Source organism: Dermacentor andersoni, chromosome 3 (genome assembly GCF_023375885.2).
Source record: "Dermacentor andersoni chromosome 3, qqDerAnde1_hic_scaffold, whole genome shotgun sequence".
In the NCBI taxonomy this organism is placed as follows: domain Eukaryota; kingdom Metazoa; phylum Arthropoda; class Arachnida; order Ixodida; family Ixodidae; genus Dermacentor; species Dermacentor andersoni.
In genome coordinates, this window is record NC_092816.1 from 88367706 (window position 1) to 88394150 (window position 26445).

At 43.4% G+C, this 26445-nt stretch overlaps 1 protein-coding gene across 4 annotated transcripts in view; it reads right to left on the minus strand.

The window, feature by feature from the left end:
- The window catches only part of LOC126525062 (uncharacterized), a 140588-nt gene continuing 114143 nt past the window's right edge, over positions 1–26445 (minus strand). For 3 of the 4 annotated variants that reach the window (XM_050173120.3, XM_050173119.3, XM_050173121.3), the window contains 5 exons: positions 14298–14403; positions 11649–11856; positions 5936–5982; positions 5009–5121; positions 1–4475 (listed from right to left, as the gene is read on the minus strand). In XM_050173120.3, the coding sequence (XP_050029077.2) occupies positions 4253–4475; positions 5009–5121; positions 5936–5982; positions 11649–11856; positions 14298–14403 (697 nt within the window). In that variant the 3' untranslated portion in view covers positions 1–4252. Of the gene's footprint in view, positions 4476–5008; positions 5122–5935; positions 5983–11648; positions 11857–14297; positions 14404–17607; positions 24920–26445 lie in introns of those variants that run through there. The other variant, XM_050173122.3, reaches the window with a different exon arrangement.

The following is a 26445-nucleotide window of genomic DNA, read 5'->3' on the forward strand; positions in this document are numbered from 1 at the left end:
TTTACTTTAAAATATTCCTTTAATTCGAAACACCAGCACGCATAACTGCCAATATTTGCACCTTGCAAACTGAACACATCATATAAACATTCTGTAAAATTGGCATTCTAGAGGAGTATACAGCATTTTTCATTTGCCACAATCGTTCACAATGTTGACAGAAACAAGTTAACTGCTGCTGCTGGCCGTGACACATCCAGCAAAACGGTGCTGTTTGTACAACCAAGTAACACCACCTAGCTCAACACTGATATATGCCTTAAACAGATTTCGACCCTCTTTCTGTAGTAAAGATAGCTGCTCCATCACAAGGCACTCAAGTCAATATTGCAACAAGCCGAGCATGCCAATGAGATTACAGCTTTCATGTCACTTAGCTCAGGTGGACAGAGACACGTTACAGTTTCAAGTGTAGCAGACAATAGGCACAAACCTTAACAGCAACAAAACCAAAAGGTACTTTACAGGCATTAAAAAAAAAATGCACTGTGCACGTTGATCTGACTTAATCAACAGATGCTTCTAAATTTGCCAACATTACAAGCATAGAAAAAGTAGCCAGGAATTTCATGTAGCCATACTGTCGCACCGTCTTGATGTGACATACAGAACACCTGTCAATGTCACCTGTGAACAGCCATTGGCATCATTGGATTCCAATTCCCGTGATCTGAATTCTACACAGTTTCTACATTCAACAATCAGTTCAGCAAAATGTGGCGTTAGTAGTAAAGTGTGTCAAAATGTTGAACTGGACCCCCTATTTAGGCATATTTTGGGAGCATACGTTGGGGTATGAATTTTTCACTTGCTGTAACCCCATATGTATATTGCTGCCTGCGAGAAAGAAAGGAACTGTGGTAAATAAGCTTTCTTTTACACGAAAGAGAACACATTTCGTGCAAACATAAACAGGAACTCAACTTCAGAACAGCACAAGTGCCACCGTAGTGACTAGTATGTGGACGGTCGTTGCAAGAAATTTGCAAAAATTTTATGCATTGTTAAGCACTGAATATTCTGATCTCAGCTGCAAAGTGAAAGAATCAAAGCAACTCGTGCCATAAGTCAGGCACATTCAGAAGAGTGCAGTCAGATTCCATGGACAGGAGAGCCCGACTGAAGAACAGCGGCAATACAAAACAGTGACTGACAGACACAACAAATGGGCAATTCAATCTGAAGCTGTCTCAACCCTCCGAGGGGCAAAAATTTAATTTTTTTACGCAGCGACATGAAAACAACGGCACGCATTCGAAGCTAGATAAGTCTTTACGAATCAAATGTCAGATAAAGAAATTGTTTTATGCCAAGCCAAACAACACAGTGTTGCCCCTGAGCAACATTGTAAACTTTAGGTGTACTATGTCAACAATTAAGAGAATGAAACATTATACTTGGTTTCATACTTAGCAGGACACACTGCAGAAGCAATGTAAGTATAGCACAGTGACAGAAGCCTTACTATGCACGTTACACAGCTCAGTTGCTTATTTTTTATATGTGACACTTTCTATAGATAATGACATCATATATTAAAACTACAAGTTGCAGAAGTAAAGTTACGCTGAATCACATATTATTTGTATATCTCTGTGCTTCCAGCTTGTGGCATACTACTATGTTTTAGTAACCAGCATAGGTGGTGCAATAGGTGGAGCATAGGTGGTGCAGTACCAATGTGCCACTCTGCTTGTGTGGTGGCGAATATATTCAGATCTACGACAACTTACACAGAACAGTTGCATTATATTTTGTGACGAAAGCAAGAGACTTAACCCTGTAATGCCACAATACTGTTCCACATCAAGGAAAACTGGAACAATTTGTTGAGCTTTATTTCTGACAATGGCAAGCACATTTGCACAAAAAAAAGCAATGAAATGTTACCTAATTGATTTTCAACCTAACTAGTATAGTAAATAATTCATGGTTAGTTGATTTGCTGAACTACCCACAGGTGGGAACTTCACTCCAGCACATCAAAAACATAACTGTATGCTTTGCATTAAGCTTCCCATGCAGAAATAAGCATTTTGAGGCATAAAACTCTGCATAGCACTTGTGCTACATTGGTCATTACAGGGTTAATGTTAGCTTGAATTACATTATGCATATCTATCTATCTTTCTTGCATATATAACGCACTACGTTTCAATCACTAATGCAAGCGGTGGAAAAAGTATCTCTAGCCTAGTGTTTCCTGCTATGTATGAAATGGAATATACATTAACTTAAAAAGTAAACCGTTTTCAAATGAATAAGTGATTTTAAAACTTAAAACCAACCAATTATACCTTCTTAAATGCTTTAGAAGAGTTAACTGCTAGGCTAGTTGGTGATCTTGCATACTGAAAAGATTTTGCGCCAAAAAACAACACACAAAAAAGATGCCGACACCACGGGCGCTTCTTAAATGCCTACAGCCCAATCTTTTCTTTGTGGCTTAGGCTAAATGTGCCAATAAATAGTATTATATAATTGTTTGTGGGAGCTTTTTGTTGGACACTGATTCGAAACAGTATTGGACATGACTGTTATTGCTTCCAATTAATGTTGTGGCTTAAACTAAGCAATCAGACAGACAGACAGACAGAAGTTGAACAGCCAACCTGATCTTGCTTTCTTCATAGTTTGCCCAATTTTGTTACTGCTAGCATGAAGCCAAGCAATGCCTGAATTAGTTAGAAAATAAAAATTTCTTTACTCAAACAAACACTGCTCCTAAGTACGAAACAATGTTGAGCATTACAGAGACAATGCAAGGTGATCAGCCCAGCTATTCTCACCAGCCTTGAACCAACATTGTAGCTAAATTTTGTGGGCCTTTTACTTCTAATTGTGACTGTGACAAAAGACAAGCCTGAAGGCATCCTCAGTTCTCAAAGCTTTGTAGCCCCACTGTTCATCATGTGAGAAAAATGGCAAGCATTGTTAACATGGACAAGGAAGCCCGAGATGGATAGAAACAGGCCTGGATGGCAGTCTGCCCTCTGACGTTCTGCGGCAAAGGAAACTGCTGCCTAAACTAGTGTGACATGATTTGCCACACATTTAAAACATCTTTAACACTACCAGACAACTTTCTCTGTGTGGATTCAACATTGGCGCTTACATGTGCCCACTTACATGCACCAAGAAGCAGAGGTTTGTTGATTTGTGCGTGAGACAAATCGCTCACTAGCTGTCACCATGAACACACTGCTATCCTGAGCACATGTACATACTCGGACTGCAAACTCTTAAAAACATATCATCGCCTGAAAATGAAACGCAAGAGCCCCTTGATGACACATTATTATGCACAACGATAACAGGCGACTGTGTTCCAGACAGCTTCAATTGCAGGCTTCTGCACCTTTATAATCTGTACAAAGCACCAAAACATACCAGCATATATATCAACATGGAAGCGAAATGTAGGCAAAGCTCGTTCACAGGTTGCTCTGCTCACATAAAAGTTCGCTAAAAAAGCTTAATATTTAAAGCTCACCCAAAGTTCTTCAGAAAACAAGCTAATAATGTATGTTAACAGTATCTACAATGCAGCTATAGGCAGCCTGAAAAGTAATGATGCCATCTACGCAAGTGCATTGTACAATAACAACTCTCGCACACATAAAAATCTCACTGACCTACAATTCGTTGGAAAAACAAATTCACCGAAAAAAAAGAGGTCAACACTACAGTGACAAAATGAAAAGGGAAAGAAAAAACTACAAAATTCGTTGTGCGCACACATCTGACTCTCTATACAACAGTAGAGGGTTTGGTGAGTGCCCCGTAAAATATTTTACTAAGCTCAACACTGCTCAACGTGGAACAGCTGACCTAGCATACATTTAAAATTACTTTCAGACTAAAAAACTGTGCGCAAGCTGTAAAAAAAAAAACAAGAACCAGAACAACTACTAAAAACTTCAAAAGACCTTGGAGCTTTCTCCTGCGCTGCAATGTGTAATGATCCAAGAAAAAACATCTGTTGTGCTAAGTGAGAACAATGTTGATACAGACCTATTTGAATGTAGCAACAAACGATAGGCTACGAGTGTTTGCTTACAAAACACCACTGTGTCGCTCACATTCTCTGCACTTAACCCCATATTATCGGACCACACTACAGCACTAACCCTTGTGGCCTTAATTCTCAAACAGCCTGCACAGGGACCGTTGCGTCTGTTCGAGATGCTCGAAGAAACGAGTCGCAGTAAGTCCACAGTCTTGAAAAATTCTACACTCTCGACGTCGCCCTTCAGAAGGTTTCACTGGGGTCGCACTCTGTGCTTGTGTGGCCGAACATTTCACAGATGTCACAGTAGGGTCGACTCGAGCGTCTGGGAGAGCCATGGTGGCTGTGCGTTGACATCTCCTCATCCATGCTGCACTGGATGGGGCAGTCGGCTGTGTCGTGCACGTCGAAACGGTCGCAGATGTCGCAGAACAGGCGTGGCGGCACGGGGGCCTTGATGCCATTGCTGGAAGTGGGAAAAGTTGCCTTTTTTTTTCCATCCTCGCAATAGCAATAAGAACATCATGCTCTGGTTTCACAGCCTAATAAAGAAAGCATGCCAGGTATGAACGAACACTACAAATCTTCTCATGTAATCAGAAGTTCAGCTTGGTAGAGGTGAACTGCATCCTGAGATACAAAACAAAAGATATCTCGGAACTGCACTACCTACCAAGGAATTCAGCTAACGGCAAAACTTATTATGAAGTCTGCTGCGCATCAGCAGCTGTAGCATTCTTCCAGCTCCACCTAAATTTTGAGCCGTTCTGAAGCCATCTTTTCAATTTATTTGTTTGCTTGCATTTGTTTATATTATGAACTCATTAATTTATCATTTTAAATTGAGAAAGTGAACTCCCAAGGCACGAACTGCTAAACCCCCATTAGCACTGCCACCATCATCATCATCAACTAAATATAATAGGTAGTATCACTTCGTCTCGCTTTGCGCACATTAGCACGAAAGAGAAGGAATGCAAACACATTAGATTAACTTACAGGTTAATGTCGATGTCGTCGAGGGTAGGCCCTGCTTCTAGAACCTCGATGCGCCTCTTGAGATCATCATTCTTTCGTTGCATGTCCACAATTATAGAGTTGAGGAAGTCCACCTAAAGCATAACATGTTTAAAGTGGCTGACAAACTATGGCACTTATATTTGTGTGGTTCTAATCTAAAAAAGCTACAGTGGCGTTTCAGTGCATGAATGCAGAGGTTACAGGGAAGCGTATGGGTACCATTCCTATACAGGCTGTTTTTTTTTTTTTTTTTTTTTTAGCTGCACACATTTTTTTAAAGATTGCTTATGGCAGACAGCACAATTTTAACCAATGATCTAAATTGCTTGATGAGGCGGCCATTACTTCTACGAGAAATCGAAATGTTCAATGAACTAATTAACATAATTATACTAATTAAATATTTAATTACTTTACACCACATAGTTCAATCCACAAATTATAGCTGCTGAGTTCGCACAGCATATCCACTTGGAATGAATTCTCTGGACAGCACCAGTTTTGAGATACTAATTTTCAATGTATCCATCGAAATGCATTGGTGCTCCAGTTACTTTTGTGCTTCAATGCATAAAACAGCGGTTTCCTTAAAAAAGTGACTGAAACACCAATGCATTCCATCGGACACTTTGAAAATATCTCAAAACTGGTGCTGTCCAGAGAATTCATTCCAAGCACAAACTCAGCAGCTATAATTTGTAGATTGAAATTAAACTGTTAAACTGGCACACTTTACCTATGAACAGCAGTCAATTAAATTATAAGTGGCAGCTCAGCCACGTCTCGCTTGTTCTTCTCATCTACATTGTTAGTTGGCTTTGTTCTTGCAGAATGCACCAACTTAGATACCCAGTTTCCTACCTTAATTCATCATATGCCTTCACACATAGCTGAAAAATGCTCTACCTGCATCTGAAGACTGTCTCTCTCTTCCTTCAGGGCTAGGTCACCACCTGGAAAACAAGATAGGGGAATCGCATGCATCTGTAGAGGCGGCACTCAAAGCAGCCATCACACAAGGAGAACAGGGAGGGCAAAGACAGGCTACCTCACTTTGCAAACTCTTCACAGTCGCTCAAGAAGCCACAAAGCGCAAATGTGTTAAGCATTTGTGCAAGCCATGGTTGAGCATGCCCCTAACTGCGAGCAGAAACATGGAATATGAGTGGCAATTGGACCCTACAATTCTGCAGTTGCAAACAGTCTCTGCAGTACTTTCAAGGTTGCCACAAAATGCATGCATAGCTACATTGCCTGCCACACTTCTTTCCACGTGCGAGAAGAATAAGAGGGACAGAGGAGCTCGGTCTTGTGTCAGTTGGAACCATACACAGTATAATCCCGTTAATTCGACTCCGGTTAATTCGATCTTGACTGAAGGTCCCAAGTGGTGCTCGGCATTCCTATGGGTCCAAACTTTCATTATTTCGATTAGAAAATTGGCCTTTGCCGGATAATTTGAACTTGACTAGTCAGCACGCACACGCCTGACCCCTATGGTGACCCCAATAGCAACCCCTTTAGTGATGTGGGGTTCTCACCCGTGCTCTTGGGACAAAGGAACGACAACACAGTAGTGCAAACAATCACAAGGGCATTTATTGCACCTTTCATAGATCAATGCCTGCTAGCCGAGTTGCTATCCACAAAACGTGCCGATGGGCGCGCGACAAATCGTGAAAGTCCGACCCACCGCGACCAGATAACGAGCGAATATGTTCGCCCCACGCTGGACACCAACGCCTGGTCGTTCGCGCGTACGGTCACGCTGTGGGGATGCGTGACTCTCACGGCTCCCCTGAGATCTAGTTTTCCCGCATAGCTCGTCTCCTGCAGGGCGGCTTCGCCCGTCGCGTGACGTGGCGCCCGCGGCGGTCGGAGTGGTTGAAGCGCAGTGCGAGAGATGGCGCTAGTGTTGCGCTGTGGCGGGGTTACGTAGGCGCGGGAAAGAAAGGGGCTTGGGCTTACCCGGCGGGGCGGCGCACGGTGTGGACGTCCCGCGCGCGAGCGGCGACCCATGCTTCTGCGAGACCGCCGCCTCGCGTGGCCGCCTTCGAACGCACGACCGTTGACGTGACCGAACACGCGAACGACCAGGCGTTGGGATCCAGCATGGGGCGAACATATTCGCTCGCCATCCGGTCGCTCGGTGAGTCGGACTTCTAGATTTGTCGCGCGCCCATCGGCATGTTTTGTGGATAGCAACTCGGCTAGCTGGCATTGATCTACGAAAGGTGCAATAAATGCCCTTGTGACTGTCTACACTACTGTGTTGTCGTTCCTTTGTCCCAAGAGTACGGAGGAGAAACCCATATCTCCCACAACGCAAACGGTGGCGCGTTCGAACGAGGCCTCGCAAGACGGTCTCGGAGAAGCATAAATCGGCGCACACGCGGGACACTGATGCCACTTGCAAAATCCAAGCCAAAGAGGAAGTGCCTTCTCCTTTCCGCGCCCAGGTTACCCCGCGGTTAGGTGGCGTTAGCACAGCCACACTCGCGCCATCTCTCGCAATGCACTTCAACCACGCCGACTGCCGTGGGCACAAGGTCACGCGGCGAAGCCGGATCACAGGAGACGGGAGCTATGCGGGAAAACAACATATCAGGGGACACGTGAGAGTCACGCATCACCACAAGCGGCAGCGTCCATCTCAGTGAAGTTTAGTGGACAGTGAATGCATTGAACACCCGAAATCTCCCGTCAAAAGCACTCATTCTTGGCCTGCCCTAGGAAGAGATTGAAGCAATGCTTATACCTCACAATGTATGATTACAGCAGGCACATACCGAGGGGGAGGGATCCCCTCCCCTTCCCACGCCACCATTCCTCACACACATTCCTTAAGCGCCACCCAATCAATGCTGAGACTTGACAGCTATTTGGCGGTCAACATTTTGCTGCCTTTTTCACTCCTTTTGGATGGCGGTAGTTATCGGCATCTCCTGGGGTATGAAGGCCAGTTTTCTCATCAATTCAGTGCCCACGCAATTAACTCGAGGTGTGTTCAGTTGTCAGCATCAATTCAATGGTCACGCGCATCGCTGTTGCTTCGTTAGCTCAACCTTCTTTGTTTAGACTGATCCAGAGACTAGGAAAGGGATTCGGTTTGTGGTCAGCTGGTTTGTATGCTCGTGGAACGAGTTGTGGCAGGAGAAAATGTCAGTTGCATTTAACTTTTCCTTTTGCTTCATTATTTTCATGAGTAATGGCTCACAGCAACGCTGGCAGATCCTCGGAACCATATGCACGCAATATGGGTTAAGTAAGGTGGAAAATAAAATAATGTGAGACCGCGACCATCATCAAACCCAACAATAACCCTTAAACCCATAAGCAATATGATTCTCACCCATTACCTTGTCTGGTTTTTCCCTAATTGTACAGAACTTTTCGTTCAAAATTAGCAACTGGAAATAAGGGTTGCAAGGAGTTGAGAAATTAAGCGATCTACTAAGGGAGAGAGCCAAGGCAACAATCAAACAGGAAGGAAAAGGAAAAATTAGCAAATTTAGCCATTGTTTATGAAAATATTTATGGATCAACATCTTTTTATTTAAAAAGGAAGTAGAGAAAATGCCACCGGAAGTGGAAAACAATTCCGTGTTTTTTGGATGAAGCTTCTACAGTTATCAGTCGAGCCACCTGACGTAGCCACTTCTCTGCTGTGCTTGTGTGGTGGGCTCAGTACGTCTAGAACCGCAGCGTCCTGTGCAGTTGTACGGGACTGGTGGCCACGCATCGATACACAACTTCCCAAATACCAATAGGAGTCGGTTGAGGCTCTTCCAATCACATCCAATCACTGTGAGTGTTCTGCACATATATTTATTTCTCTATAATTCTTCCAGAGCTAATTTAAGAAACATCACTATAGTCAGACACAACTTAAGCCTGCAGTGAAGCCCCACCCATGCACTCATGACCGCCAGCCTCTGTTCCTCCGCAAGGCTGCAAATAATTTGTACTTCAAACTTTTCCTGTTACCCAAATAAGGGGGTAACGACAAAAATAAAATTATTAGAGCATAATTTTATACATTTTCCCTCGCCAATTATAGTGTAATGGTGAAAGCCTAATTCTTTACTGAATTGAAATAAAATGATTGCTTCGCTGCAACTAATTATTGTCAAGTTTCATTTAAGTTGGCAGTGAAGTTTCGCTGTTCAGCAGTGAAATTAACTGTACCACCGACTTTTGAAGAGTGATACGCTCAGACTCCACACACTTTGTCCGTGTCTGTTGCACACCTCATTGCTTCCGTTGACGAAAAAAAAAATTATACTATGGGGTTTTACATGCCAAAACCACTTTTTGATTACAAGGCACACCATAGTGGAGGACTCCGGAAATTTCGACCACCTGGGGTTCTTTAACGTGCACCTAAACCTAAGTACATGGGTGTTTCCGCATTTTGCCTCCATCGAAATGCGGCCGCCGTGGCTGGGATTCAATCCTGCGACCTCGTGCTCAGCAGCCCAACACCATAGCCACTGAGCAACCACGGCGGGTGCTTCCGTCGATGAAAAGACTCTTCAAGAACAGCAGACACTCCGGAGGTATCAAGTACGATGCCATATTGAAAAGGCATATTGACGATGATTTCGTTTGCTTCTGTGATTGGCTGGCTGAGTAACACAACCCTGCACAGTCCGTGTGCCTTGGCTGCCAACTGCTGTCTTTTTAAGTTGTAATCTACTATAGTAACCTTTAGTTTACACTTTCACTTGTTTACTTGTTCTTGGCAGTGTTCTTCATGCACGAGCCCATTTGACATGGTTCCCTGTTTGCCAAGTAAGGGAGAGGTGTATCTCACAGGCGCACCTGTGAGATGCACCTTATTTCATGTCTCTTTTGCGGGTTTACGCATCTTTATGGTGAATGGTGGGCGTTATTCACATTCGTACTAGTAAAGGTACCCCCCCCCCTCATTTGCATAAAGAAGTTACCTTGAGTTGGGCACCTCCCCCCCCCCCCCCACCCGAAAAAAAATCCTGGGTATGTGCCTGGATTACAGTATTTACCCAATTCTAATGCGTACCTTTTCAAGAAAATTGGGCCTAAGATTGCCTGCGCAGTGCAATCGGAAAGAAAACCACAACTGCCTTCGAGGCATTTTACACACTTTACCACATAACACAGGATGTTGCAGCGAAGCTGACTTTAAAAACCCATGTGTCAAAGCTGACTTTAGGAAACCGGCCGCCAATGTACAACCGATGTTAGATGACCCTCATCCATTTTTTGTTGCTAAAACATCGGGTTCACTTTAGATTTGTATTTTGTTTAGGAACTGTAATGTCGTTTATAAGTTTTCTACTTTGGGCACATAGAAAGTGGGCACGTGCTTGATTTAGGGGTGTGTTAGAAGTGGACAATTACTACCAGATGAATAAGAGGTGTGCATTGCCGGTTTTTATGTATCTTGCTTAATTCGACCAACCGGATAATTCGATCCCTTTCGTCAGTCCTGTCAGGGTCGAATTAACGGAAGCTGACTATGTGATGCAAACAGACAGTGAAGCCAGAGAGAATGTAGGGAAAATTATTGTGTTTAATTGAAATGCAGAAATAATAAGGAAAACGAAACTGAAAGTGGACTACAAAACAGCTTGCCGTGGGTGCAAGCCAAACCTGCACCTGTCGCATAACGTGAGCAGAGCTTTGCCAATTGGACACTCACAACAGCCATCCTTCTATCCACTTCCATGGGTATTCATGTATGTGCACAAGATTAGCACTGGGATTCTTCACCAGCACTGCTCCTGGCCATGGGAAAGGATCCCAAACATCCTTTTAAGCACAGGCATCACATAGTACATGAGCTTATGAGTTGGACAAAATATACATATATGTAGTGGCACCAAATACTTAAAGAGCCTGCCCCACAGGTAATGCTGAGTGTGCTCGAGTCTACGTAGATGAAATTCAATGCTGGTTATAGCAATTCTACGTGCCATATTCAAGTATACTTAGCTTCAGTGCTGCTATACTCATGCACAGTTTGCACTTTGATAGCACTTGGAAAAGTGCAATGCCTATTGACTTCCATGAGGATCAAAAACGACAATGCAACAGATTTGCAAGAAGAAATGATCTTGCTTGTATGACTAATTCCACAGCAATGCAACTATACAGTTCCAGACTGGCTGCATTGGCAGATATGCTGCAAACACTCAAACATAAGAAGCACCTGCTGGAAGTATAATGCAGATAATAGGTGTGAATCATCGTAGTAATGAGTAGATCCTCTGAGAACGGTGTCAAATAATCAAGGTGCATGTAAATTTCACAATAAAGTCTTCTTGCCAAATTATTTAGGTGTTCCAAAAAGAAAAAGAAAGCAGGTAAGAGGAAGGTTTAAACACGGAAGACTTATGTCATTGACTGATTCCCTAGTTTCAACATTTGAAAGTAATACCTGGGTAACAAAACCTGCCGTAGTACGTCATTCCGACTACCTGGGTTCTTAAGTGTGCACCTAAATCTATGCAGGTGCGTTTGCAATTCGCCCTTACTGCAACGCTGCTGCCTCAGCTGCTGATCTGACTTGCCATCAAACCTTGTGTTTAGCAATAGAACGCTACAGCTATAACCGCTGGTTCCTTCGTGTCCTCACCTCCGCCTTCCGTTGAATGTGCAGGGCTGACATTGGTGGCTGCTGCAGAATTAGAGGCCTTGCCGTTGACAGCTGCAGCTGAAGCAGTTGCTGCAGCAGCCTTCAGTTCTGCCACCTTAGCCTCGAGCTGGTGCTTCTCGTCCTGCACTTTCTGCAGCAGCTCTCGGAGGGACCTGTTGCGCTCCAGCTCGGACTCCAGTTGGGAAACCTATGCACGTAAAGAAGACAATGCAGCTGTGAATGTTTCAATAACAAATAACTGGCCCGGTGAAAGAAGGTTAGCTAGTCTGGAAAGGCTCCCCTGCATCACATAGCTCTCTAGCACAACAAAGGCACATATCACAGCTAGGGCTATGAATGAAGATTGTTGCAGAAACTATCAAAGATTACTGTCAAAGTAAGCGAAGCTTGTACCATTTTTAATTACACTGTGCCCATCTCTGTTCTTTCGTTTCTTGTCTACTTGAAACGTTGTCATTAACTGCGGCTGTTGCACGGCTGCATCTCACGGTCCAGCACAGTTATGACAGGGGCACACGCACGGCTGAGTGTGAACTCAGTTATAAATTTGTGTCTCGCTTCTGTTGTGTACAGTGGTACCATTACACAACACGCAACATCAGGTGTCTCCTTTCTGCCACCGACTGTGCATGGCTGTCCACTCCTGTCCTTCCCTGCTCCCCTCACCGCCTGCTCTCATCATACCCTGCTCTGCAGTGGCACATGAGAGCTTGCACTTTTCTCTGCACATCCTCTCCTCATGTACATCTCTTCTTTATCCATTCTTCACCGAGGCACATACCATATTTACAGGATTGTAAGTTGACTCAAATGTAAGTCGACACCCCCCCCCCCCCCTTTCTCGTGTGTGACAGAGGGAAAAAAAATAACGGGCATACCCGCAGGCACATTCCATAACAAAAATTTATTCGTAGCTGGCATGGTCACTGGACTACTCGTCTTCACTTATGCCATCATCCTCACTAGTGCTGCCATCGTCATTGCTGCTACAGTCTCGCAGCACATCATCGTCCAGCAAAATTCCGCATTTGCATACGTAAGCCCACGCCAAAAGCACCCAACCACACACAGCCGTCAGGGAGGCGCGCTTTTGACATGTCCGGTTGGCGTAAGTTCGTGGTCTTCTGCCGCCAGCCACTTGTACACACAATGGAGCAGGCCCTTAAAAAGCGAAGATCCAGGCTTGTCTCGTGACCATGTCGTACGTCACTGACAGGGACCGATCACACATTTCAGTGATATACGCCACGAGCTTGGCCTCCAGCTTCGGAAAGCATCCCGACTTCGGCCCGCGGAAGCCTCTTCGCTTGCCGTCACAGGTGAAAATTTTGCTTCGCTGCAGTCACCACTCTAGCACCACCCATTAAGAAACATCAAACTTGTGGCCCGCTGCACAGTTATTTGTTTCTTCAGTGTAAAGGATGGCAGCCCTCTTGAGCGCTGCTGTGAACGAGCGCCAAATGTTTAGTGGACTCAGAGCACTTATGACTAAAGCCACTTAAACTTCGTAAAGTAGCACTACGCTTTGAAGAATGCCGCCTCCTCCTCGCGCGCTCTGGCCGAGGCCAACGCTGCGTTGCTATTGGCCTAACAGCATCACATGGGCTGTCGTGCCGGCTTCATTTGTTTACAGTCGTGCTTCAGCACCATTTACACGATTACACATCTTCAGATATTCAAATTTTTAAAAATAGGTCGACTTACACTCGGGTAAATACGATACTCTCCACCTCTTTGTCTCTTCAGTCCAACCACTGCAGCATCAAAGCCCATCAGATTCCACAAAAGAAACCTTTGCTTTAAAAGAATGTCAGACTTTTCCAAGAGTGTATGACTAGCATATTGAATGTGTGCATTACATGAATTTAGACACTGCATTTTAGCCAGCCATCTGTCAAAAGTGCCTTGGGGCTATTGCTAATCTATTCTGTGCTATTGCTATATCTATGGCTATATCTAATGTGTATGCTATTGATGATAGGGCTACTTCTACTCAAAATCACACAATGTCAGTAAAATGCTTGAGAAATTCCGTGGGCCTCTCTGGTTTGTGCAATGGCTAGCGCAATATGAAGGTGCTTCTCCCAAGTTTTTTCATTAAAAAATTACAGTGTTATCTGCATTCCATGCAACACTGCTTCCTCAGTTCCCAGTTGTTCAAGCTGTCAAAACAGACATGCCTTTCCAGTTTCACGTTATCATTATAAGTTTTTTTTATTATTATTATTATCCTCAAGCAAAACTATAAGCTCCACCTTGGTATACAGTTAACTCACAAGAGGTACAATGATTGCAATCTTATTTAAAGCAACTTCAGAAGACACCAGACACTTCCAGGTTGCTGCCAGTTGGTCAACTGCAACACCATGTGTGGCCCACTGTGATTCCCACCACAACTGCCATGATGATGCACCACACAGCAGACAACGAATAGAGCTCACTAGCAACATGGCTTCTCAGATGGTACGTGCACTCCAAAGGTGCATGTTGGCCATGAGAGCACTACCTTGTCAACGGAAAAGGTTGTTTATTTTCAGGCACCACCGCAGAGCCCATAATGTGCCTCAGCCTCTGTTCACTGCCTGCGTTGTGGTGGCATGCAGAGCAAATTATATGGGAGGAACACACCTCTTGCGCCATTTGGCTGAACTTGCGCTGGTCCTCCTCTGCCCTGCCCTTGGCCTGCTCCAGCATGGTCCGCAACTCTTCCCTGGCCTGGGAAAGTTGCTGCTCCCTGGGCGGGGGGTTGCGAATGCATGCGCTCACACCGCAGCCAGTAGCCACACACAGCCACATCAAAATAGCAGCGACAGAAGCAGCAGCCACAACAGCAGTGACACATTGCACTGGAGCCCACTGCTGCATGAGCGTGCACCCAGGTAACAGTTAACAGCGAGTCTCAGTGCTAGAAGAATCCAACCAAACACTAAGGATCATCATCATAATCGCCCTACTTATGTCCAGTGCAGAATGAAGGCCGTTTCGAGCAATCTCCAATTATCCATGTCCTGTGCAATTCTATTCCACTGATACCTAATCCACTGCTATCCTCAACGGCAGTTTGAAGTGTTCCTGGATATATACATTTGAGACTCATAATAACAAAGTAAAATCTGACACAACATATATTCACTATATCCAATATTGATTTTAAGCATGTATTCGTTACATGCCAATACTGGCAAGAAAAATTTTTGTCTACCTCATTATGTCAGATAATTCATTATATCTGTGTTCATTATATTAAGGCTCAACTGTACCAGTAAATTCCAGCCAGGTGTAACATGCATTACCGTTTATGGAATGCACAGAAATGAGCAGCAGAGTAGCAGTTCTAGTTAGATTGAGCTCAACTGAAGCATGTAGAACTATTATTGCAACCATCAGTCGTGTTCTTCTTAGCTGTTGCCTTACAGGTATTGGCAGGAGCAGAACGTTTGTAAACATATATGTTGGTTATTTTTTTTCTTTCTTTTCACAGGACTGTTTGTGCAACACAAGAGCATCTTTACAATGCAGTGTGGTCAAACGCAGTGTTACAAGACAAGTGCAGTATTCCACAAGTATTAATAATCTATGTAGACAGGCGAAAGCTTTCTTTAGGCACATGCATGACCGTTATATGCTAACAAGCAGTAATTTACATGTTTGCTTGTAGTGTAGGATGCATGTCACAGATACTTTTGGCAGATGGTCACTCCTCGCCACAAGCTGCGTCTTTCCTTCACAACAAACAATCCGTGCTACCAGTATTTCAGAATGCTTCATACCTGGGGGGCTATTCTGTAGGTGTCCACCTAGTGGAGGTGTCCCTTTCGTCTGCTGCTGAAGTGCTGATTGGCTGGGGGCACCTGTCTCCTTCTGACGTGTACCCTAGCCCAGCCAACCGGAATGCCAGCAGCAGACAAAATGGGCATGTCCACTAGGTGGCCACTTGCAGAATACCTCCCCGCCCCCTCCCTCATCTCTGCCTCCATAACAATAGAGAGAGAGAAAGAGGCCTTTGCCAATGTGCACATCACTAGAATCTGAAGATGCTCATTATGCTGATCAATACAAAACTTTTAATTTGCCAGCAGACCCTTGAGCGCTCACCTCGCAGTACTTATGCCACTGTCCTTGGCACACCACAAGTATTGCTTTTATAGGCACATCGATGATTTCCCATACAGGTTTTGTACAGCATTTTATGCATTAAACATGATGCCCATCATCGGGAAAAGCTGCAGCAACTACATGGCTGCCGTAGCCGTGGCGCTCAGAACTCAACACTTAACGAGCAGCCATTCTCGCAGAATGCCAAATTCATTTAGCGTGGGGATTTGCATATATTCAATATTTTGATTATGAATCAAATAGTCCTTCTCATACATTCCATATTCAGTCTAAGAATCTTATTTCACAAATTTTTTTTATGTTCACTATGGCCTAATACTATAGAATAACTATATTTACTGGAGGCTTCAAGGAGAAGCACCTTTTTAATTAATTAATTAATTGTGTGTTGTTTATTGGTGCAAGGAAGCACCTTATTAAGTGGCAGCTGCATGCTTGCCTTTTCTAGTCTCAACAATCAGCCTAATTCATCTGGGAATATTAAGCCATTCTTGTAAATGATGCTGCTCTATGAGGCTTTGCTGCTTTACATATGCATCAGTTACTGTGAAAGCATGTAGCTTTCTTAAAATATATTGCAATTGTGGTTGCATTAGCCTTGGGTTACCTACAGGTTTGTAACTCCCACGTATTAAGACAATGTCAGTATATATCACCACTGAAGTGTTATGTGGTGTTCTATTGCTGTACACTGCTCTGCTACGTTACATAAACAGGCATTTTAAGCCTTCAATTAAAGCAAGCTGAGGAGTTCTATTACGACACTTTGATACAGTAAGCTACCTACACTAATACTATACGGTGAACTGAACTACGTGTGGATGTGACACTGTATGATGACTGTTTCGTTAGTGATACTGTCATGTAGTCGTAGGGCATGCAATCTTCTTTCACTTCTTCCTCATTTATAAGCTGTCTACTTTGCCCAGACTTTCAGCAGTGAATGGCAGTTATGTACTCAAGGGCATAAATGAAAGCACAATTCTAACTACCGTATAGACTCGTATAAGGACCACACACGTGTAAGAGCCATGCCCCCAACTTGGCAGTCCAAAATAATGGGGGTTTTCGAATGGAGAAGCAATCGCATTCTGTGCTCCTATGCCGCGTGCGCGCATTGGTGAATTTTCAGATGCTGTGAACTTCCTCGTGCCACTACTAGATGGCTAGAGCCAGGGTGTGCACAAGATTTGGCGTGTGCACAAGATTTGGCGTGTGCACAAGATTTGGCGTGTGCACAAGTCGCCGGCTGCACCGGCACCATTTAGATTCGATCCCGTGCAAGGGCCGAACCTTGCCAAAATTATGAAAACAAAGTGCCGGCCCTTTCACGAGTCTATACAGTACTCGCTTTCCAGTTTATCCTCTCTTTACCATTTTTAAAAGTGGGGTGAAATTCAGCATTTAAGTTAATAATGTTTAAATTCAATTCTTTTCAGACACTTCACTATTCAAATGTCTATAGTTGGCTGCCATTTACTACCACCAACCATACAATAACATGAACAGTTTCTAACTAAGAGGCCTCTTTTTTCAGTGATGTGCATATGTTCATAGTTTCTTGGAAAACTGCTGTCATTTGATAATTATTCTTGGACTTCAAGATGACTTTGATGCTTGTTATTGAGTGCACAGAGGGCAATATGTGCACCTTCCTTGCTTCTTTTATGTATGTTGTCTGTTTCAAATAAAGTTAAGTTGCAAGTTGCCCTACATTCGTCTCCTTTCGTTCTGTCTTAATGCCTGACCTTGCTAAAACCTGCAAGACAGCAATGCAACATAGCACTCTATACAGTCACAAGAGAAATGGATGCACACAGACCACGTTTCAAAGCGCTGCCTTTTATTGCGTGGCAGAGTATGACGTAACCGTTCATATTTGCAACGTGGTACGATGGGTGCTATTTTTTGATCACATGCACAAAGAACAAGCTTGCTTCAAAGACCTCAAACTATCTCGACTCAACCTGACATGGCATTAACCAATCGGCAATTCTTTAACAATGTCTCTAAACATGATGACTATAGCAGTATATCTGGGCTCTGTCTCATTAGTTAAGCGTGCTGCAATGCAGAGCACAGCCTTGGTTGCAACTGTTTGGGATCAGAAATGAACAGATATTTTGCAAAAGTAATCAAATGCTTCAGTAAACTCCAAGAGGAGCTGTTTGGAAAAGCTAGTTTTCTTCAATAGGTCAGCGAATGTGCATCTAGAATTATTTTGGTATCAAGAGTCACAGTGCACATTTTGGAGTACAGATAAAGCCAAAAAGGCATACCCTTGACAATGACAAAATAAATTGAAACTGCAAGATACACTAGCCTGGAAAGCTAAGTAAAAGCAGGTTTCACTTCAGTAACCGGTGATCGGCACTGCTGTAATGATTTGGGTATGCATTCCTATGATGCAAACAACCATTTTCACAGAAACTTCTCACAGGTACAAGGGAACTATGGCAATAAATAGCAAAGGAGGAAAAGCCCCTCAACTGGTTTTTGCACACGACAAAACATTGTTCTGCCACTTGATGACACTGTCGAATAATGCTTGAATTCTCAAAATGCACTTCTTTGTAAAGTGAAAACAGCAGACGCATACGCTGGGCCACAGAATATGCAAATTCATGTACTGACTGCACGCTGCACAAAAACTACTGAGACAGAGTCAAACTACTGCACGATTTTCAACAGCGAAGTCCAGGCTTAAAACCATTTGTTATCTTGCCAACTAAATTCGATGTTAAAAAACACCAACAACATAATCATTCCGGAACAGATGGCATTTTTGCAAGCAGCCTTAGCTTGTGCCAGGATATGTGTATAAAGGCATTAACAATTCTCCAGTTAGTCACAGAGGTGAACAACATCAATTCCACCAGTTTCACCCTTTCCAGCCGCACGACTCTGAATACAATAATTCACACACAGGTAAAAACAAGATGTATTAAATCTTCCTTCTGGCTGGCACACCTCACACCTCTTGCATCCACCATGTCATTCCCCTGCTCGTCCCACAAAAGTTCATTGGCATGAACACGTGAACACAGATGGTTGAACTGCATGCATTGGAAGTCCCTTTCACCATTGAAGCACACGCACAACTCTTGAGTTGTCAGCATGGATTTCCATCACAAACAAGGCGAAATGCCACAGTCCCTGTACTGCACTTTGTGATGGCTATAAAAGCCAGACAATATCGAAAAAATATTAAGAATTCTAAGACAACAACAGACAACAGCTCATAGTTAGTATGACAAAGTCATTGTGGTCACTTCAGGCAGCAAGTACTGATAGAAGTACAGATAGATATGGCAAGCCTAGAAGGAAAGCGTCAACAGAAAACAAAAACAAAATTGGGCTGGGGCATGCATAAACAAAAATGCAGCATTAAAGCGAACTGGAAGAAGGGAAACCTCCCAGGTGGAGAAGAGACAAGATATATGCAAGGCAGTAATTGACATAGAACTAGCGTGCTCTTAAAGCGCTGGTACATCTTTAACCACAATTGAAAAATGTAATTCCAAAGAGGGAAGGAGACATGCAACGCTGTAAAATCAGACAGTGTCATCCAAAACACGGAGCCGCTGATTCCACATGGGGACTTGTTACAATAAAAGGCTCCTACAGATTGCACTAGTAGTAAGGAATGCTCATAGAAAATAAGAGCCAATACATGTTTGTGACACTCAACTGCCAGTGCTAAATGAAATTATTAGCCTCCAATGCTAGTAATTCAATGTGAGTATCGACAACTCAAATGCAATGTCTGCAATGACAGAAGGCATTCGAATTAGATATTGCGGGAGGACAGGCCTCTTACTGTTGGCAATAAGTGTGGACAGTCCGAACAACAAACAGACGTTCATAGCATTTACTGACTGAAGATCTTGTGTTCGACTTACTGTGCAATATTGGTGTAGTGGCACTAAACTGTTAGTAAATGTTTAGTCAACAAGGAGGTTGAGACAATGTGACAAGCAAGGAATTCACAGTGAAATTGTCTGACAACTTGGAACTCCACCTGAGAGGTTTCCCATACACCAATTCGCCTGAGGTCCATCTGGTTTTTCCGAGTTGTCAGTCAGGTTTTGGGCCAGTATGGCCTGTCAGCCTCCTAGTTACCAGAACTGGTAGTGCCACTGCTCCAAAACAGTGAAGGACTGGAACTTCTTAAACAATTTTGTCTGGTCATCACAATTTCATGGCATACCAGTCTTGAGCTTCTAAACCAGAAAAGCTGGGTTCTGACAATGCCATAGTTGTCTAACAATAGATCAGTGTGCCACCACCAACTCAACTGAAAGATGCCTCCGCGTACTAAAAATTTTTGTTCGTCTGCACAGGCAATCACAAACAGATGTCAATTACTGCCTTGCACCTGCTGCACTAATTAAGATGCCCAGCAACATGACAATGATCTTTTAAGACATTACTACAGCATTTCGGTAAACAAGCTTGGTTGGTTAGAGTGATGAAATACAGTTCCCAGCCACACAAGTGAAAAGCAAAAGCGCAGCCTCGCAGGATGCCAAGACACGGGAAACAATTAGTATAATAAGCAATGTTACGTTCTCCCTCGTATGATGTGTTAGCACATGATATGCATGATCCAAGCGTTTGTTCCTTATGGCTTCCCACCAGCTCATGAGCGGCTCAGCCAAAGGCTGCACACAATTATAGTGAGCAAAAATGATCACGTAAAATGCACAACTGACTTGTAGAGGACTCAGCTGACATTTTCAACACACCTCCCATAGAAGTGTCGATTCCCTTTCAACGGACACTAAAGAGAAATAGTAAATCAGTTTAGACTAATAAAGTAAAACTTCAACACACTATTTTCATTAATTTCAGGGTACTATGTTAATTATTAGAACGTAAAATGAAGGTCCAAGTTTGATTTCTCTAATTTTACGCCAAAGCCTGAGTGACGGTATATCAGCGTGACACCGTGGATTTCAACGTATTTTTTGGATGGGTTTGAGCCCTTGTGTCTCGGTGGAAGCTCTTTAAGCTTTCTTAGCTCAGTCTCTGACTTTTTTAGAATACAACGTAGTGTGTCTTTATTTATAAATGTTCCGCTATGTCTAAGCACAGACCGTGCAATTTGGTGATGTCACACATTGGTGCGAGCATTTTAAGGACGAGTCGCCACATGTCTTTCACTTTCCGTCTTTCTGGTTAACAAGCTTCTTCTCACGATAAGAGGCACTTTCTTGATACTGTCAAAGGGTAATTTACTGGAAAAACTCAAATTATATTTCTCTTTAGTGTCTGTTTAAACACATACCCAGCAAAATTCAGTTTACTGCACGAGCTCTCATTGCACATGAGTCATTGAACAGGCCAAGGGTTCCTTGACAAATAGCTTCACGAGTCACAGTAGTTATTTAACAGCTGTAAAGCAGCAAAAAGAGTGTTTTGTTTCGCTAAAAAAAATTGCACGGCTTTGCTGCTTCTGATGTAGTTCCAAATATGGAAGTAAGACCATATTTATTTCGCACTTTGTTCTTCTTTGTTAGCTTATTTCCCTTCTAATGTTGTTTTAATCACTGCATATTTGTCGAACTAATACAGTTCAGTCATTGTGCATTGAAGATGAGCTATGATTCTGTGAACCATCTCGTCAATCGTCAATCGTAATATCAAGTTTAGTTCAAGGTATTTCCCTTGCATGGTAGTTCACTTCGGCATTTCTGTTTAACCTAATTTTCTCATCTGTGTTTTCAAGCTTTGTAGTTCAGTCAAAACTTTATATAATGAACCTCGATTTAACGAAATCCGTGATATAATGAACTATTTTCCTTTCCCGATCATAGTTGCACTGAAAACCGTGACAGCGTGGCAAATCCGCTGTCAAAGTGTGTGCGCCGGGACACGGTAGGCAGGAAACACCACGGAGAAACACAAGAGTTGACGATTCTTTCTGGGCAAAGAAGGTGCAGAGGGAGTGAACGCGCAATAACATGATCAAGCACGCGCTGGCGGGGGGGGGAGGGGCAGAAACACGCGCCTATCTGCCTTCTCCATCTTCACACGCGTCTGTGCGCGGGCCATGTGCCGGATCAATCTTGGAGGTAATCTCTCTATGGCAAGCCAAAATAGATGGTGGCTTCACACGCATTTTGTTGTTCTCCGTGCGTCTAGTGTTGATGGTAGTGTAACCACAACTTTCCGAGACACAGTACAAAGCGCTCGACTCAAGTTGTGACTGCGAGTTTGTGGTCGTTGAGTGAGATGTATTAGCACTTGCTTGAGCACGCGTGACACTGGTAAAAAGCTACGAACCTTAATTCGTTTAGTGTATTTGCTATCGTCCTCAATGCTCCACCTTTCTGGCGAAACCGACTTTTCTTTTCTTTTTTGCCTGGGACCAATATCAATATCTTTTTACACTTTTTAATTTGTGGGCGCCGGCTGTGGGCACTAAGCGCTGTCAGCTATGGCCTCCAAGATGTGCAGCACCGCAGGAGACAACACATGCAAATATTGGCCGCCGTGAGCCCCGTCGATGCATTGCTCTCGGTGCGATCTGCACCACATGTCCTGGTAATCATAACCGTGCTATTATGGCACGACCTTCTTGCGATATGTTTATAAGTGCTCGCTAACAAGATATTATCCACCCAGAAGGCTCTGGGAATTCGCGAAGTTATTTCTAATGCTTAAACTTTAAAAATAATGCTGAAACGTTAAAACCTGTAATTAACGAAATTTGCGACTTCGCAAAGTTTTTCACTGCAAGTACAACTTGGTTATATCGAGGTTCAACTGTATAACCTTTCAGCCACCATTTCACATATTTCACATATAATAGTGACTTCACATCTTAATCTTCCACGCTCATTCCCACACGTACGCGAGCAGGGACTACAGAGCTTGAAAATAAAGCATACTTGTTCTACTACTGGCTTCCGTGGTGCGCTATTGTCAACATGTCATGCACAGGCAGCTAGCAAGTACTAGGAGAGGAACACAGTAACACTACAAACTTCCTCAGCACTGGAAATGCATGAAACAGCACAAAATCAGCACACACACCTGAACATATGACCTCATTTCAACCCCCTGCGAAATGAAGCATCACTCTTCCTAGGAACTGTGACAATTACAAAATCTCATGGACATCCTTTTCAGCCTGAACACCTTACTAAAAATGCTCGCAGCTTCAACATTTTGGGCACTTAGGGTACGTTCCAATTCTGGTCAGCACTGCAGGCAGTCTACTTTGGTTGCTGGAAAGACAGCTCCACGCCCAAGCAATCGAATGTGCTTGGAAGACATTACTACAACTTGGAAGCCAGCTAAAAGAACTCTGCTCAGCCGCCATCTTGTTTAGACAACAAAGTAGCGTGCATTGTTTTTGACTTTGATGCTGTTATTGTGAAGCTATCTCTCTTGCCAGCGAAATCAGAATTATAATGAGGCTTAAGAGAGCCACTATATGCTTAGCTGTCTACTTAGCCGTCAATGGCAAGTATTGTAAAACAGCCTCAGTAACTGCTGGGAGCCATGTAAGTTAGCTACGCACACGCAAGTAGGATTCCGTTGCTTCACGAGTGTGATCTATGATAGAAAACAAGCTTTCAAACTATTGTAACAGCAGCACATGTTGACCTAAGGCAAGGCAAATCATGAAGCACTATGTGAACATCCAAACAAAGAAGGGGTCATAAGATGATAAAAGATTTGAATTGGTTAACAGCTGGCAAACAAGAGAAGCCGCCTGTTCATCAACATGTAAACATGTATGAAGTCGTAGTAAAGTGACAGGTAACATGACAACAAAACAGGCTTAATCATCTCATGCTGCAAGCGCTACAACATGAAAGATACAAAAAAAGGAAAGGGCACATCCGTGACTGCTCTAAAGTAATCACAGCTACCATGAAAACATTGCGTTCATTCATCGGTCGTCTCAAGGGTTCATCAAAAGCTTCATGGCATCAACAAAAGAACAGCGCAGTCTCCACGCAAGGCATTGCTTGGAGGAAGCAATGTATAGAGAATGTAAACAAAGCAGTACCGACAGACAAAGTACAAAATCTTACAAGTACCATTCTCTACATATATTGAATGCCATCAGCAAGTGGGTAGTGCACTTTCTTGAAACCAGTAATTTTAAACCCGGCCATCATGGGCCCCTTGAACCAATCGCCAATTATTTAGGGACCTGGCGAGCATCTTTGCCTGTTTCAAGTGGAACAGGAAAAAGAATATTGAGCTACTGCCAAAGAAACTGAAAGATGGTCCGGTTGCAGCGGAAACTGTATTATGCTCGCAGCCTATGCAGAAATAGAGTGCTAAGGCCAGGTTACAGTGTGAACCCTCGAAGCCGAAAGCAAGGGTCAACAGTGACATTCTTTTACACCTTAGGTTTGATCTAGACTAATGCGCAGAACACTACTTCACACAGAGAGGTTGATGTGATCCCCCATAGGAGTTGCACTTCTAACACATTTTATTAGGCTAGTTCGTGAGGCATTGCGAGCACGTACAGCATGATCTGCTGTTGAAAGGAACACGTGTGTGTAGGACATGCACTAATTCTTCCCTGTGGCAAGTGCACAATTGCCCGGCTTTGAAGCAGACGACTTGTGGTTGCTGGCACTGAAAATTTTCTGCACACCTGTATAGTGCATTGACACAGCTTCAGCCATGAGCACTTGCATATAAAAGTACTAGCGAAGAGAGAGCCACACGTTAGAGTGTTTTCCCGTTAGAGTTCTGCTTCTGAAGCGATGCCTGCATACACTTTTGAACTCTCCTGTGGACGCATAGCGTTCTCTAAGCCACTCTCTGAGAGACACCGCTCTAAGCAAGGGCAAGGCTGCAAGGGCATGAGTATGTGCTACGCTATCACCCTCAATTTCATTGTGCTGCAGCGTATTTCAAGAAACGTCCCCCATCGTGCTCTGGTCCTTGTAGAGAAAGCCCGTCTCGAAACATTTTGCACAATGTCTGTCAGAGAGGATATAAATAGAGGCCTGTTGGTCGCCAACGAATGCAACAGCGCGCAGTTTCGGGCAAGGCAGCACTGCATGGCTTAAGTGTGCACTCAGCGCATGATGTAGGCGACGCAGAAGAGCGAAAAGGCAACAAGGGCCCAGATGGCATTCCAGAGGGGTTGCATGCTTACCGTCGTGGAAGGGTTCAGTTACCACGTGAAGCAAGGAGAGAGTGGGATAGAGAGAAAGGGAAAGAGAGAGAGAGAGGGGCAGAGTGCCACCTGTTAGCGCAGAAGTTCCTCCTCAAAGCACACCATAGCCTTCCCTCATGCTTCCTTCACACTACTGATTGTATTACTGCACTGAACTATAGGCAATAATGCATGCATGAAGAAAAGAAAGAACACGCATTATTTCTTGGGTTAGTCACACGCACAACATGCCATCTACTGTGTGAAAGGCCATGTCTTGCATGAGGTACAAAACTAAAAGCCTGAGACTGCATCCTACAGCCAATGCACAGGCATACAGACCTGTATCCCGATGTTCTGAGTGATAGGTGAACAGAACCATACTGTAGAAGACAGACTCCTTATATGACTGCAGTGTCTGCGGATGACACTTCTGACAAGATATAAACATAACATCTGATGCATCTACATTTTGAGCCCTGCCACGTGTTTCGTCATTAAGTGATCCCAGAAAACACAGAAAGCTGTACTTTTTTTGCAATTTTCTGAAATGTCAATGCAGAGTCTGAAATCTTGGAACAATGAACAACAAAATAAACTAGAAGAATGAGCTCAATGTACCCGTGTTTTGTTGTCTCCTTATTGCAGACAGCCAGCCTAATTGGACTAGCTACAAGCAAACAAATGGGCCATGGCCAGTCTCAAATACATCACACTAGCAGCTGACATGGCAACTTAAGTCAGCCCTCTAAGGCAGCCACACAACATGCAACAGCTGAACTCAACAGCTGAAAAAATATGTAACTGCTTTCACACAACAAATATTATTCAGAAGTTAAGCCTACTTCTCTTGCCGTCACTACTTAAGAGGAAGCTTTAGCTAGGGCCCAACTCTGACGCCGCCTATTCAAATACATGTAAAGACGCAAAAACGTTTTTCTGAGATAACCCCTGGACCGATTTTAATGAAATTTGTTGCATTTGAGAGAGAAAGTTAAATTCTAGTGACTGTTGGAAGCGGAATTTTGATTTAGGGCTTGAATTTTGTTAAAAAATTTTTCAAAAATTCAGAAGTTTGAAAAAAATTGAAGCACGAAGTTTACAAACTAATAGCTCTTCGTCAAGAACAGATATCGCGGTTCTGTAAACGGCATCCATTAGATCATTCAAAGCAGACAAATTTCACATCTCATTTTACATCTTACGTGAGTTTGTTACATTGTTTACGAGGGTTTTGCAAAAGTTGTAATTACATATTAATAAATTTTTTGAGATTCATGTGCAAGATGTCAAATTTGTCCGCTTTAGATGTGCTATTAGGTACAATTCACGGTATTGCGATATCGTCTTTTCTTGCAGAGTTCCGGAGTTGTAAACTTGATAGTTTCGTTTTCTGAAATTTTGCAATTTTTGTCAATTTTTAATTAAAAATTGACGACCTAAATCGAAAATTCGAAACAAAAAGTCACCAGATTTTAAGTTTTTCTTTTAAATGCAACAAACCCCGTCAAATTTGGTGCA